Genomic DNA, 15,757 nt, shown 5'->3' with positions numbered 1-15,757 from the left:
TATAGACCCGAAATCAGTTGATATTGGCTACCTGAAAAGAACAGAACCGAAATGGCCTTAGTCTTATCGCTGGCCATTGTCGGTTTATGGAGCATTGGTACTCCGCGAACTGGATGCGATTAGTACAGCTATCCTGTGTGAATATTTTCGATATGAAACACTATATTGGTAGTCTGGTAGAAATAGCGTTTAAGTGCGAAATTGTTAAGGTTGTCTACACGTTAGATTGGATTATAACTCCTGAGCCAACATATAGCCGCCACCTGACGTCAATTCTGGAACTTTAGTATCCCCCCATCGTAAATCTCCTTATGGGGCTTTGTCAATTTGTCAATATCGTAAAGTCTCTTTCGCCCATCGCCATGTGTCTCTCATGCGGGCGAGAGATTAATTTAATAATTTGCCAGAAAGTGTGCGAGTGTGCTCACGTGAGCGGCACACGATTTGCTGCGGGAGTACACAGGTTTGCGAATACTCTCTTCTATAGAGCGGGCTGTTACTCTTTTTTCCCAAACTCAAAACCGAATCGAATTGTGTGTGAACGAGAAGGAGTGAGATCCTTCAGTATACCAGTTGCCAGTGGGTTTATAGCGCTGTTTTATTATCACAATGAGCCATTATCACCTGGCGTACAGGTATTTATCAGCCAAACGAAGCTCGGCCGGTGAATCAAATTCGAGCGCTTCGTGTTTTCTGGCGCCGACGTCGCTGCCTCGTCGACTGCGAGAAAAAAAAAACTGAAACTGAAACAGAAACAGAATTATAAAAACGTTCAATTAGCCGAGGTAGTAAGTCATTACAGTGCCAACGCTCGTGGCGAAAAGAGCGAGTGAAAAACTCCAGAGAAAAGCTTTCCTTCATCGGTTGGCAGTGCGTGGAAAACTCAGCTAACGACAAATTCCGGCGGCAGTCCATGAATGTGAGTGGTTAATCTAGACTTTAAGTTGATAGAATTCCGTTGTGCAGTCAGTTTCACGCATTTCGCCCCCTTTGTTTTTGTCCGCAAAATCGCTGATTTGCAGTTAATTGGAACCACTGTAAGAAATGAATGAGTGCGAATAGCCTTTTCAAGTGAACCGAGCACAAAACAGCTGATTTGTATTTTTGAAAAGTTGTTTCTTCTGTTCGGTTGCGCGTGTGTTTCGATTCGGCATGAGGTGAGTGAGTTTCTGATTAAAACCGCACTTGCAATTAAATTCATAAAAATAAACAAAATATGTTTTAAAACCCCTGTGTCGCGAAAAAAAAATTGAACAAAGGCAAATGAGTTGGAGTTAAGTAAACAGCATTAAAGATCAGCTCTTTAGTGTCGAGGAACTCGATTTAATCGAATGATTTACGATCACATATTAAGCATTGCTTTTTGTGTAACCGTAACATTCACTTCCACGCAGACAAGTGGTTAGGTGATTAATGAGATTACAACACCTATTTACTTTCATTTCGAATCCCAATTCCAATTCAATGGCCACAATTCAAGTGCAGAAATGCGCGCCGATAAGCAGATAAGCCTGGTCAAGAGACATACCCCTTGAGACCCATACTAGTCCACGGATCCCAACAGTTTCCCATCGCTCGAGAATAGCGAAAACAATGTGAAGAATCTGATAATAGCCACTACACTGTTACAAAACGGCACTTCATCGATTAACGCACTTTCTAGTCAGCAGTTTTGAATACCTCAATTGGTGACTACTCAAGCATAACACTCATTTGATGACTTAAGTAATTATTGGGCCTAGCACAGACAAGCTTTACACCGAAAATAGCTTGTAAGTGCACAATTTCGCTGAGTGTACAGCCACTCGGCCGCATCGAATGTGAGTTGAGGTTGAATCTCGGGCCTGAACTTGAACTTGAAAAGCTGAATGCAAACACTGCGGCTGCTAGTGAAAAATGAAAATTGATTTTGAACTGGAAATGGTGTGGACATGTTGCCAACAATTGGCACAACTAGCGAATGACATTAACATAAATTAAGAGAAGCCCATTTCCATTAAAATGCCAATCTACGGTCGTAGAAACTAAAGCACGGGTGGAAAATTTGCCACTGCCTTGTCACGGATCCGTCGTATAAATGACGAAAGCTGGTTTATGAACCTGCGATACTGCCCAATTATGACATAATTAAGGCAATCTGATATCAGACGTCTTGGCCTCCTTTATGGCGGCATCTCCCAGTCAGCCGAAAAAAGGGTGAATGAAGTGTAATTAGCACGTGTTTTCTTGGCCGAGAGGAAGTATCTGGTTTCGAGTCCGGAGTTCGTATTACCGTGCAATCTATGAGAGGTACCCCACTCAACGGAAACTCTTAGATAAGCGAATTTGATTTACGACAACTGCCGCACCTCATGGCAACCTATTCGATGGATTCGGAGAAGAGATCGAAGGGATATTTGGCAATAAATCTATCGGATTGGGAATTTATGATCATTGGGTTTTGCGGCAGAAATATTCAGAATTCTATTCTATTGGCCGAAACGAACTTTGGCAGCTTCTCGCTCTGTTAAGCCAACTTATCTTCCCGCAATTTCCGACAATCTGCGAATTGGTAGTGCCTCTTCAATCCGATTAAGAGGCGTTAGCGATAGCGATTAGATTCATAAATTTTTGTTTGCCCCTCCTCCAGTGCATTAAATATGGTTTTGTGGCCCTCTATAAATTTTTGGGTTTTTACTATTATTTACTAATGCACTTTTAATGCCAAGCAAGTGCAGTTGTAAACTTCAGACAACGGACAGTTGCGGCGCAATCAACAATTATCCATAATAACATGCTATGTTCATTTATTACATTATTTATAGATCCCTAAACCCTTTGGTGTTTTTTTTTTGTAATTATCATAAATTCAACTTAACTACTATTTGTCGGATTGAATTTATTTAAGTTATATGACATCGAAATATACAAAATAGTTAGCAGTAGGACAACCATCGCTTTCAACTGATTCCGGCTAACTGCGGTTGTTTAGCAGACTGAAAATGCAAAATCACTCCGTCTAAGCCTGGTAAACCAAATGTTTACCCAAATGACAGATTGCTAATTGTTTAAATTGATCAATATTTGAGACAGAAATACGGCAAAGGAAACTCGAGATTTGCGCTACTTTATTGGGTGATCTTATTGAGTAATCATAGAGATCACGTTTTCATTTCCGATCAGCGGATTATAAATATATAAATTAAGGCATATAAATAGCAAAGGGTAATTTGGCAAACAATGTATTGAATATTAAATGTCTATAAAGTAGTAATGCAAATAGGATGTGCATATTTAAAGCCAATCTATTTAAATAAAGTCAGCTTAGTGATAACATTTATATTCATTTATTAAATAATACGATCTTGATGCTTATATATACTAAGAAATAAAGAATTTCTATTGTGATTAGTGGGGTGACATTCAAAATAGCCCAATTAAGGCTTTATGTGGGCTTAATTTCTAAGAAATCTGCGCAAACAAATCAACAGGTTGCCCAGACAGCTTATGAAACTTTCCAAAAATGTTTTTTCTTTTTTTTTTGGACTGCTCTGACGTGCAAACAATTCGAACCACAATTGAAATTCGGCTCACACAAAAGGCATTCGAGTGCGCAACTGTTTTATTTGTTATATGGAGTTCGGCTTTTAAAATTTAACTACATGTAGAATCAAAGCCCTGTTATGATCAAAACACTTGGAATTTCGCCTCGCAAAACAACGTAACCAGTTTTGTGAAAAAGGGAAACATTGTCTTGATTTTTGGTAGTTTTCCTGCAAACCGAAACAACAAGCGTCAAATCAACAAACACATTACATCATCAGGGAGCCGAAATTGTCAATATGTGAGTGGATAGGCTTCGAACGAGATAAGTAGAGTCGTAAGGTTAATTACATTGCGAATGTGCGATATAAATGCAAATATTAAACTAGCCTTGCACATGCGACACATGAAAAAAGCAGCCAAGGTCTGTTCGCAGAACTCGCTAAGAAATCGGTTGGCAAACTGTACCCCACTTGGATCTCTGATATGGGTATGGGTATAGATAAATACAATATGGGTATTAGTCAAATCACTGTGTCAAATATTTGATCGCCGGTCGTTGTTAACTGGGAAAACGTGCGTAGGGAGACGGACTCGTGAGATCTCGAAATCAAATGCCCATCGCAACGGAATGACGGTGGACTTTTTCGCATTCGGCGACACTTAGCGTTTGCCTAACCAATTGAAGCCAAGATAGCCTGCTAAATTTATCAAACTAATTTGTTTACCGCTCTCTGCTTTCAGATTAACAACTTGATCTGCCGATCTGTGGAGCCGTAATCAGTGATCTGCTAGCTGCCAGAAAAGTGTGGAAGCTGTGAGGAGAAGTGCAAAGGGTCCGCCCCGTTCCCATAGCCCCGAAGAGAAGAGCCGAGTGTCAACAAGACGGGCAAAAACGGCGAATAAATCGTGCAAATAGCAGAACTCAGACAGCAGACGGTCCGAACCTGAATCGGGGCTTATTTAAAGGTCCGCTATCCGCTGTCTGTCAATCAGAACAATTCAAGCTGCCGACGGCAGCAGATCGCGAGTGAAGAAATCCGAAAGAAACCAGAAGAAAGTCGCTGAAGATATACATACATATGTAGCATAAGAGATAGTCGTGCAAATAGCAAATACGATATATACCGGTGGGGAAAATTCCCGGACATCTTGCACACAACATTTCAATTGCAAACACTTACATGCACTTACACCACCGACAAAGTTTATTTTCCTGCATTGTACATGCAGTATTGTGATATTTAAACGCGCCACATTCAGCGTCGTAATCAATTTGTTTTAACACTCTGTGTTTAACCTTAACAAAAGGCCCCTAAAGCCACAAAGTCACAAAGCCACAAAGCCCGCCAAATAAAACAATTCTCAAGATGTCAGCGTCGAAGGAGGCGATTTGCGGGAGCACGGAGAAGGATCTGGAGAAGCCGGCATTGGGTAAGTCTCCCCAAAAAGGGCATCATATGAAACAGAGCAAATGTGTGGGAGTGTGCCAGATAGCACAGTGAAAAGGTGTCATATTTACTAATTATAGCCGTGATATATCACAATTGTCATTACACTTATGGCCGAGATAAATTGCCTTTGGAATTGCGTTCTTTGCACGCCAATTATTAAGGTTTTGATAGGGTAAATGACAAAAACATCATAAATAGAAAGGCTAATAAATAAATAAAAATTAAAGACGATATTATGCAGTAAAGATATAGTTCTAACGATATATATTTAAATTTTTAAAAGGATAATATAATTAGAATTAACAGTACAAGCTCTTAAACAAATCATTTCTTAGATTTATACTGAAAGTAGGAAACAGCTCGTCTTGGGAAATAATGCACCTTCAGAAACCACATAATTAATTCTGATCCCACAATAATGATCGGTGATCCCAGTTATATGCATTTACGCCTCACCTTTCCTTTCTTCGAGTAATTGACTTGCTGTGGCTGTTATCCATATGATGCATACACCCAGTCTATGATTTCAGTTGCCGGGTAATTGCCCCATTTATTGCAAATGACAATTCATTCAGCCGAGTGCTGAGCCATATAATTTATATTTATCAGTTGCTCGAAATACTAAGCAAATTAGCAGAACAGAACCTGAACAAAAAACGCGAACACACGTTCTCGCCCGCCTATTTTGCAATCGTTAAACTCAGAAAAGTACGCTTCAAGTCGATTGAATGGACTTCTCATTGCTTCACTGGGGATCCACTTGATTTAAATAAGCGAAATCCGCCCGAAAATGGATGAGAAGGTTGCCGCTAAACGGAAGTTATTTGTTATGCAACGAAAATGAGGAGAAAAATAAAATCCATTAGTGACAAAAGTCGCCAGTGCGTGAGCCAAATTCACAATTAATTTGAACTTAGCAAGGGAAAATTTATTGTGACAAACAATCATATTTTATATTAAATGTGAATTAACAGGAATTATATAAATTCAGCAGTTGTAGTTAATGTTGGCTTATCACCTGCCTTTGTATTTTCCTAACTAGCTTTCCTTCTTCAACAGATATTGTATTTAGTTAAGCTAAGTAGTATTTGTTTAATCAGTTAGGTCAAGAACTCTATTTTCGGGTAGAACAAGTGTTTTGTTTACGCTTTAAGTGCTTCCTTATTATATCTTGAACAGAAGTCATCATCTTCTCGGCACTTGACACAATTTGTTTGAGTTCCCGCTTTACCTTTTTCGTGGCTAAGTAGCGCTGTTTCAATCAACCAAAACTGGTTACCGGCAAAAACAAACTGGCCGAAAAAAAACAAAGCCATAAATTTGCTACAAATTCCAAATACAGTACGTGTTTATAACTGTGCAAATGAACTCTGCAAGGCAAGAAGTCAAAACTCGAATCTCTAGCCCAAAATTCGCGGCTGAGTTTAGTCGGGGAAAAGCATTCGCCTTGGGATTCCGACGAGATATTTTCACCTTTTTACTTTCATTAGCGATTACAGAGCAACGTTAGCTTTTCGTGTCGAGAATTGCGAAAATGGGGCGATTTTCGGTCTGGCAGATTGCCGAGTTTTTTCGACGAGTTGTTGGCTTTTGGCCCTGATATTGACACTTGAATTGGTGGCCCTCTGGTTTTGTCATCTTGCTACATGCCATCGTTTAATTGGTTGGAACAGTGAATACATTATCTATTCAATTTCCCAGGAAACGCCCCCGCAGTTTGGAATCGAATGTGGAGGTGGGTGGCTCAAAAAAAAAACCCCCAGTAATTTAACAATAGGGAGGCAGAGTACGAAATAAGCGATGCGCTCGACTGGAGCACCATATCCGTTCTATATTTCCATGGGATAGATCTACTATATAGAACATAGTATATAGTATTTATTGTTGGCGTTGACGTCTCGGCGCACTGGCGTAATCCGATTTGCGACCCATCTCAGTGCGGTTTGCTAAATTGAAAAATTGCTTTACAAAGTAGGTTGAAATTTTAATGCGAGCAAGTGAGATGGCAAACACTATAAACTTTTCAATTTGGACAGTTGAAATTCCTTACTTTTGTAAGATCGTGACTTTAGCGACTTTTTTTTCGCGGAATAGTAGTTTATTTTTTTTTTCTTGCGACAGTGAGTGGCTTGCAAATTACTCATCTCATCTCTTGGCGTGCATGTTACTATTTTTATAGATTACACTTACCACGAAAATAGCCGAGACATTCATTCAGAGAGTGCTATCTACTGACCTACCTGCAAAGGGGAAACCGAAATAGAAATTACAGAACGATTAACCGATTAATTGTCACAGTTGTGACTAGCTGAATTCGAACTATCTGATAAAGTATCTAATAAAGTTGGGCAAATAATCTCCGGCTGACTACGACCTTCTGGAAAACAATGCTGCCTCTTTTATAGCCGCAAATATTTGCGCTACTCTTTTGCACCTTTCAAGATACCCGATACCAGGAACGAACCCTCAAAACGACAAGAACTCGTTGTTTATGTTTAAATTGACTTGAAAGCCAAGCAAATGCCAATTGTACTTTATTATTCTGTCTCGCAATGGCATATCGGGGGTTTACGTACATCCAAAATTCCCCAGAATGTTTTCATACAATTGTTTATTTACAACTTAATGGGAGAAGAAAGCCGATCTTCCATCTTGAAATACCAGTAAATGTCGTTACTGAAGTTGCTTACGTAACTGCGTAACTACGTGACGTTACGCAGCAAAGCTCACCCCAAAAGCATGCAATGAAAACGTAACGGAAGCTTGTAGACTTCATGTAGAGAGTATGTAAAATAGTTAACTCTTTCAAATGCCCATGAATAATTAATAATTAATAAATATGAACTGCTTTCATTCCATTCGGAAGACGGAAGCGAATGGGAATAGTTGGCAGACAAAATGAAAAATTACTTAATTGCTTTGGCCGCGCACAACTGTACCGCAGCCTAGCCATAAAGTATTCCATTAGGGGATTTGCCAAAAATACACCCTACATACACTTAAATAATTAGAATATGGTACACATCAAAGCAGACAGTGTGAATGGTTTCTCTTTATTGTCACGAGAGCTCGACAGACACGCTCAATGGCGGCAAAGCGCAATTAACACGAAAGAAAAAAACTTTACAGGGCAGTAAAAAATCTGGCCAAGGAGTGTTGAATGCTAAAAAAGGATCAAACTAAATACAATAATATTTTATACACATATCCATGTAAATAACCAAATGCCTTCAAAACATTTCGTTTTTAAAACCCAAAGCGATATCCAATTTCGATGTGTAGATCATTCGGAAGTCGATGTGATCATGTCGTCTGGGTAATTGGAACTTGCGAGCGAAGGCAGGCGACAAACACGTGTTTTTCTCAGCCGGCGGCAATTTTCAGAGCGGGCTCCAACACACACATATATATATAAACAATCACTTGTGCGATTCATGCGTGACTGTAGCTATTTGTACAGTTTTAACTTTGGTTTCGCTTTGCGATTATCAGCGATTATTAATGCAAAACAATGGGCGAAAATTCTAATGGGTTTTGTTCACATTTTAGGATTATGACAAAGTTAGCAAGAACTTGTCAAAGCGATTAAAATAGTGTATATATTTTGGCGTGACCAGTTATTACTCAGAATACATATGTATGGTGTACAGTGTACACCTAGTGGGGTCGCCTCCACTTAGTGTCGTCGCATTTGTATGACTTCATCCCGAGTCTAGCTACAGACATGTGTCTGGTCCCATTTTCATTTGTTGGGGATGGTTAGGGTAGAGATTATCTTTAAGATAGTATGAAGCCCAGTGTAGCCCAACAACACCACTTCAATATAAGATACCAAAATTATTTGGCAATCTTTCAAAGTCCGCAGCGGGTACTCGCGATGTTACCATAATCACTTAGCTGTGCATATTTTAGACAGCGCGTGTACTTTGCCTTCCATGTGCCGAAAGTCACGAGATGTGAATGTGTGGCATGCTTACGTCCATCCGATATAATTAGACATATATACTATATCGGTAGATGGTTCGACCAAATCTCTTTGACTTTGCAGCGACTGAAAAGTTCACTCTATCAATTGACATCAATCGCCGGGTCCGAAAATGATGCATAATGCAAGGGGAGAATTTTCCATCGTCTCACTTAATTAGTCGAAATCTGAACACTAAAACTGATGTAATCACCCAACGGCGGCGGAGAGAGCGACGCCGGCGCAGAATAATACCGCACCGCACCTCACTCGTTCTATATCCGAATCCGAACCCAATAGCCGCAGATACACTCATATGCGATATACCCACAGCGATGGCCGCAGTTTATAAATGAAGGCGGCGCAACAGTTGGCGCTCAGTAGAAAAAGCTGAAAGCAGCTGGCGGTTGCAAAAAGTACCCACTCAGTTGACCGTTCAACGTCGGTGGCAGAACATACACTCGCACTAGACCCAGCGATAAATTGTCGCTCAAGTTTTCCCCTCAAGCGAACCCTTTGAGTTTTCCCAGTGCGCGATATGTTACGGTCTTCAGCCGACCAAGTCGATAGATAGACAATGAAATGGTTTAAGCGTGTGCGCAAAAAGTCTTGAACTCGAGTAAAACGCGTGCTAGATAAAATTTAGATAATTTATTTAAGTTAAGGCCAAAATCGAACACTATGCCCTTTCGACGCAGCAGTCTGAATCATCGGCATCGCGATGGCCATGTTTTGGTATGGAATCAGAGGAATCTCCACGAATCTCTGGAGCAACAGCCGCAGAGTAAGTCTGAAATGCAAAAGGATAAGCTAGCACAAGTTGGTCCTTTTTGTTTTCTTCGCCAGTTTCTGTCTTTATTTTGTGACCACGCTGCGTATGCGTTATATTGAGGAAAGTATTTTCCTATTTAGACCGGTTTTCTTCCCCTTGGACTCATTTCGCGTGATATACACGTGCTTTTCCTCATCGCCAGATAGCTAGCTGCCAACGAAAGCAAACTCGGCAATTGTGCAACACGAGACGTTGGTGGAAATATGTGGGGAAACCAGGGGAAAAGCGAGCACACTTTTCGATTTAGTGCTGCGTAAGCAAAAGTACACGGCGAGCGAATAACAATGTTTTTAAAATCAAATTTGAATCAGCATAATTGCGGATTCGAACGATTGTTTATTTCCAAATTTATTTTGCTAGTTATGGGCAACTGAATTCCAATGAAATCCACCGGGTTATTGAACACAAATTGCTTATCATTTCACTTTTCGATTGGCTACAGGTGGCCAAAGTTCATTGGTTTTGAAAGTAAATTGGCTTAATTTGTTCTGCTCGCTTACAGCCTTGAACTTTCTATGCGTCACCCCTTAATTAAACCAGAAATATCCGAGCCCATTCGCAAATCCTAGAAAGTAAGCGCAACTGTACATGAAATAGGAATTCTAGGTAAGCTCACGTGTCCCATGTGGCCGTGAAAATTGCTGGAATTGCGGCGATTCACGTTTGACAAATGACACAAACGGCACTAAAAATTACAAACACTCATCCAGCCAAATGTAAACAATTGCTTTCGTCGTAGTTACAAAACGCGATCACGAAATATGACTATTGGGCAATAAAATCAAATAAGGAGAGTAGAGCTCTCAATTGCAAAAGTTTATTGTGAAATTTAAGAAGAAATCGGTTGATTCTCAGTTATTGTAATGCGATAAGTAATCAGTTCTAAAATAATAAGCAACTAGACGTATATAACAGCATAACAGAAACATTTGTGGGCCCGATATCTTAAATGATTCACTTAGCAAACCTAGAATCCGAGAATCTTATCTCCGAGCAACGAACCTTGAAGCTGAACAAACCGCAGACGAGATTATATCTTCATATATCGCTTTTAGCCGCGATATATTTGGGTTATTTCTGCATTTCCGAAGCATTTAATTGGTTAGCTAGCAATAATAGTTGTCGACAAGACATCCGCTTGCCGCAGATAAATTATTTATTTTGGCTTTTTCTGACGCATTTCATTTTGCCATACTCTCTGAGAGGAATATTTTGGTAATCACTTGGCTAATTCTCTCGGTTTTCTTGGCATTTTTTAGGATGCTTTGCCACCCGGTACTTTGTGACCTTTATGCTTTTCCTGGGCATGGCCAATGCCTATGTGATGCGCACCAACATGTCGGTGGCCATTGTGGCCATGGTGAACCACACGGCCATCAAGTCTGGAGAGGCAGAGGAGTACGATGATGAGTGCGGAGATCGGGATATTCCTATTGTAAGTTGGCATTATATAAAAAGAAAACTCAATTTATGCTGATGAATTCTCTTCAATTCCCAATTTCAGGATGACTCTCAGGATGGCGAGTTCGCCTGGAGCTCAGCTCTGCAGGGCTACATCTTGTCGTCCTTCTTCTATGGCTATGTCATCACCCAGATTCCCTTTGGCATATTGGCCAAGAAGTACGGTTCCCTGCGCTTCCTCGGCTACGGCATGTTGATCAACTCCGTGTTTGCCTTCCTGGTTCCGGTGGCTGCCCGCGGTGGAGGTGTTTGGGGTCTGTGCGCCGTGCGTTTCATCCAAGGTCTAGGTGAGGGTCCCATCGTGCCCTGCACCCACGCCATGTTGGCCAAATGGATTCCGCCCAACGAAAGGTCACGAATGGGTGCCGCCGTGTATGCGGGTGCACAGTTTGGAACCATCATCTCTATGCCACTTTCCGGCCTGCTGGCTGAATACGGATTCGATGGCGGCTGGCCGTCGATCTTCTATGTGTTTGGAATTGTGGGTACCGTCTGGTCCATCGCCTTCCTGATCTTCGTGCACGAGGATCCCTCTTCGCATCCCACTATTGATGAGCGCGAGAAGAAGTACATTAACGATTCCCTCTGGGGAACTGATGTTGTTAAGGTGGGATTTGGAGATAATTAACAATTTTAGATTGAAATTATAATATTCTATTCTTACTTTTTAGAGCCCTCCCATTCCCTTCAAGGCTATCATCAAGTCGCTGCCCTTCTACGCCATTCTGTTCGCCCACATGGGTCACAACTACGGCTATGAGACTCTGATGACCGAGCTGCCCACCTACATGAAGCAGGTGCTCCGCTTCTCCCTGAAGTCGAACGGTCTGCTCAGCTCCCTGCCCTACTTGGCCATGTGGCTCTTCTCCATGTTCATCTCGGTGGTCGCCGATTGGATGATTAGCTCGAAGAGATTCTCGCACACGGCCACCAGGAAGCTGATCAACAGTATTGGCCAGTATGGACCGGGAGTCGCCCTAATCGCCGCCTCCTACACGGGCTGCGACAGAGCACTGACCTTGGCCATCCTCACCATCGGAGTGGGTCTTAATGGAGGTATCTACTCCGGCTTCAAGATCAACCACTTGGACCTCACACCGCGTTTCGCCGGCTTCCTAATGTCGATCACTAACTGCTCTGCCAATTTGGCTGGTCTCTTAGCGCCCATTGCTGCAGGTCACCTCATTTCTGATCCCAGCAAGGTGAGTTCGGAAGTCCATTTGAGTTGGAAAACAGATACTATAACAATTTATTTCCATTTTTAGCCCATGATGGGTCAGTGGCAGATCGTGTTCTTCATCGCTGCCTTTGTGTACATCATTTGCGGTACCTTCTACAACATCTTCGGATCCGGTGAGCGTCAGTACTGGGACAATCCGGAGGACGATGAGCAGAAGCCGGCCCTCCAGACGACCGTCACCACCTCCCCAGCGAGGCTGAGCAACGGCAGCACGGCACCAGCGGCCATCTCGAGTTCCTAGGACTCCAAATGGAAGTAGTATTAGCCGTAGTCGTGCGTCATTAACCATTAATCCGTACACTATACGATATGCGTAGCTTAGTCCTTGTTTTAGTCTAATTATTTGATAAGCCAAAAGTTGTTAATATTGATAGTTAGCCTTTGATTTATTCCTACATCTGCATAAATACCGCTAAAAAGACACTAATCTTCCAATTGTAAATAAATTGGGAACTGAAACCGAAACCACACCAAGTCGAGCACAAAACGTCAACTTTAGTTAGTGAAATCGAGGTCTACCATTGCAAATGTGTAGTTTTCTTATTTTATTGTGATAGCGAAAGAGTTTACTTCTCTCACTGATTTGTTTTGAAATTAAATGAACCGCTCAAGCGAACATTGTTAAGCAAACAACCAAATGTATGAAAACCATTAAAAACTACTAGTTTAAGAAACAAAAAACATTTAAACATTTATTGGAAGAGGGCAGAAAAAGGACCAATTACGTGTATTGGGAATGAATGTTGCTTAAAGAAGTTGTTTAAAGAATAACCAATAATCATATTCTCTTAAAGCCAACAATAAGCTTTCCTAACAACGTTGGTTACTCTTTCACCCTTGATGGCTAATTCGTAAATAATAAGCAGTTGTCAGGATATCAAGTGCAACCATCTCCTCTATCAGCTACTTAAATGCTAGCACTAAAGCAGAAGGATTTAGTTAGCAGTTACAATGGGCCATCAGGAGGAGCTGAAGCCGGAGCAAGTGGATCTGAAAGTAACCCCCTTTGTGGGCTATCTGCGACGCACATGGAGTGACTTCTGTGCCACCAGCAGTATCCATGGATTGAAATACACTCGTGACGAGGATACGAATAAGATTGTGCACCTGGTGTGGCTCTTAATATCGGTGGTGATGTTCATTTGTGCTGTTGTTATGGCGCGCACCTTCTACATGGACTATCGCAGCAGTCCGACGCGTATGAATGTGGAAAGTGATAACACACCGGTTAATAGACTCTATTTCCCACCTGTCACAATTTGTCCAGATGTACTCTTCAACATGCAAAAGTCCGAGGCCTTTCTGAACACTCTGTAAGTGTATGTTATTTAAAGGTCTGTACAAGGATGTGCCACTTGATTTATTCCTCCAGTCGACTTCCAAAAGGAGCCGAGCTGAGGGGCATTCTACGCAAACTTCACATTTTCTACGGTTTTATGCTAGATGATGAGCGCTATTCGGCGGAGGACATCGAGCAAATGGAAGCCCTTCTATTCCTAAATAATCTCACAATTCCGGAATTTGTAGAACACTTACGCTGGAATTGTGACGAAATTCTGTATCGCTGTAGGTTTAATGGTGAAATAATGGATTGTTCCAAGATATTTCAGCTTTCCAAGACGTTTTTCGGTCATTGCTGTTCATTCAATTTGAGACAAAAAGGGTGGGTAAATAACAAACTAAATAATTTAGAGAGTTTTAAAGTTTTCCATTTGAACAGTTTGAACTTCACCGCCCAACGAGCAATAGGTGGCCTTAGATATGGCCTGTCAGTGGTTGTACGGTATAAAGACGACAACTACGATCCATTGCAATCGTATTCGTATGGCGTAAAGTTATTGATCCAAGAAGCAGATGCCTTTCCCAGTGCCCATTCTGCTGCAAAATTTATAGCCTTCAATTCGGAGACATTTGCTGCAGTTAGACCTCAAGAAACGTTTTGCTCTTCTGCTGTGAAAGCTTTAATCATCGAAGAGAGAAATTGCGTTTTTCAAAATGAGTTTCCCATGCGTTACTTTTCCGATTATGTATACCCTAACTGCGAGCTAAATTGTAGAGTAACGAATATGGTCAAGTTCTGCGGTTGTCACACGTACTTTTTTGATTTTAATCGCACTAGCGATCGGATTTGTACATTTCGAGATATTCCTTGTCTAGTGGATAATTTTGGTAGGTTATTATTGATTTGCTCAAAATATAGCGATTTTAATAGATTGCTTTCAGCCAATATAATTACAAGAAAGAAAAGTACCCAGTGCTACTGTCCGCTAACCTGTGAACACATTGATTACGACGTACAGTTGACGAATTTTCCCCTGGAACTGAATATGCCGGTGGCCGATAAGTTCTAGTAAATATAATAAAAGAAATGCTGGTGAAGCATTTATTAACAGTTATTAACAACTTTTTATTTCAGTTCGGGCTTAGCCAAAAACGATGGTGTATTGCATGTCTTTATCAATTCGTTTAGCTACCGCCGATTGCGACGTGACTTGCTTTCCAATATGGTTACTTTGGTGTGTAAGTTGATTAAAATACTCCTTTATGAATTTGTATTAAAAATGTCAATTTTCAGCTAATCTAGGCAGCGCCTTCAGTCTTTTTGTGGGCATGAGCATGCTTTCGGTGGTAGAAATTATCTACTATTTTTCAGTAATTTTACGCAAGAACTACAAACTGGAATGCGAAACTCGCAGTCAGATGCTTCACAAGAAGCCGAAGTTCGCGTGGCCCAAAGCTAATGACACTCACAGTAAAGAGCAGAAATCAGTTTTCATAATTCACAAATCGTAATCAGCACGATGGGCGAATGCAAAAAAATATTGCCATAAATTAGAGCAATAAAATCGATTTTAAGCTGACTATAAGGTCCGAATGAACTTTGATATACTCTTTTGGAGGCGGTTCTTGTTTTCTTTAGGAAGAAATACATATACTTTTATTGTGTTGTCTTGAAGAACTAACATTTAAACTTAGATTCGAATTCGATTATGTGATGTGATTGTAACACAAGCTTTAAATCCTATGCAAGTTACAATGTTTATGCGGTTATCTTTTACGGGACTAAACCAAGCAGCCGCCTGGTAGGAAAATCCAAGATACCCGCGAGTTGCAAATATCTATCCTACTATCGCATATTGCCATAGGTCAGCCAATGGACATTGTAAATCTGCCCCCAATCTGGGGGCGACCATCTGGTGGTCGTAAATTGGACCCAAGCGAAGCAAATCCGCGATAAGATTGTCCGTGGGGTATAAAAAGGGGAAATTGCTATGAAGATTACT

At 41.0% G+C, this 15,757-nt stretch overlaps 2 protein-coding genes across 7 annotated transcripts; both read left to right on the top strand.

Annotated features, from left to right (window-relative positions):
* Nucleotides 1–795: 795 nt before the first annotated feature.
* Nucleotides 796–13,148, top strand: Picot. 4 transcript variants are annotated; one of them, NM_001299568.1, is made up of 7 exons: nucleotides 796–919; nucleotides 1,023–1,157; nucleotides 4,267–4,956; nucleotides 11,032–11,207; nucleotides 11,277–11,840; nucleotides 11,905–12,435; nucleotides 12,499–13,148. In NM_001299568.1, the coding sequence occupies exons 3-7, from the start codon at nucleotides 4,893–4,895 to the stop codon at nucleotides 12,712–12,714; spliced, it is 1,551 nt and encodes a 516-aa protein (NP_001286497.1). In that variant the 5' UTR covers nucleotides 796–919; nucleotides 1,023–1,157; nucleotides 4,267–4,892; the 3' UTR covers nucleotides 12,715–13,148. The 4 variants fall into 4 exon arrangements, with proteins under 4 accessions (NP_001286497.1, NP_611146.1, NP_001286496.1 ...); NM_137302.3 differs by lacking the exon at nucleotides 1,023–1,157; NM_001299567.1 differs by lacking the exons at nucleotides 796–919; nucleotides 1,023–1,157 and having other exon boundaries at nucleotides 4,511–4,956.
* A 276-nt stretch (nucleotides 13,149–13,424) lies between these two features.
* Nach lies at nucleotides 13,425–15,266 on the top strand (the record flags this gene model as incomplete). 3 transcript variants are annotated; one of them, NM_137301.1, is made up of 6 exons in its annotated part: nucleotides 13,425–13,786; nucleotides 13,846–14,136; nucleotides 14,194–14,642; nucleotides 14,697–14,823; nucleotides 14,890–14,993; nucleotides 15,049–15,266. In NM_137301.1, 6 exons carry the CDS (start codon nucleotides 13,425–13,427, stop codon nucleotides 15,264–15,266), a joined length of 1,551 nt encoding a protein of 516 aa, NP_611145.1. The 3 variants fall into 3 exon arrangements, with proteins under 3 accessions (NP_611145.1, NP_001334723.1, NP_001334724.1); NM_001347816.1 differs by having other exon boundaries at nucleotides 13,846–14,642; NM_001347817.1 differs by having other exon boundaries at nucleotides 13,846–14,823.
* Between the last annotated feature and the right edge of the window lie 491 nt (nucleotides 15,267–15,757).

This window comes from Drosophila melanogaster, chromosome 2R, assembly GCF_000001215.4.
Source record: "Drosophila melanogaster chromosome 2R".
NCBI lineage: Eukaryota > Metazoa > Arthropoda > Insecta > Diptera > Drosophilidae > Drosophila > Drosophila melanogaster.
This window is presented reverse-complemented; position numbering and strand designations above follow the sequence as displayed.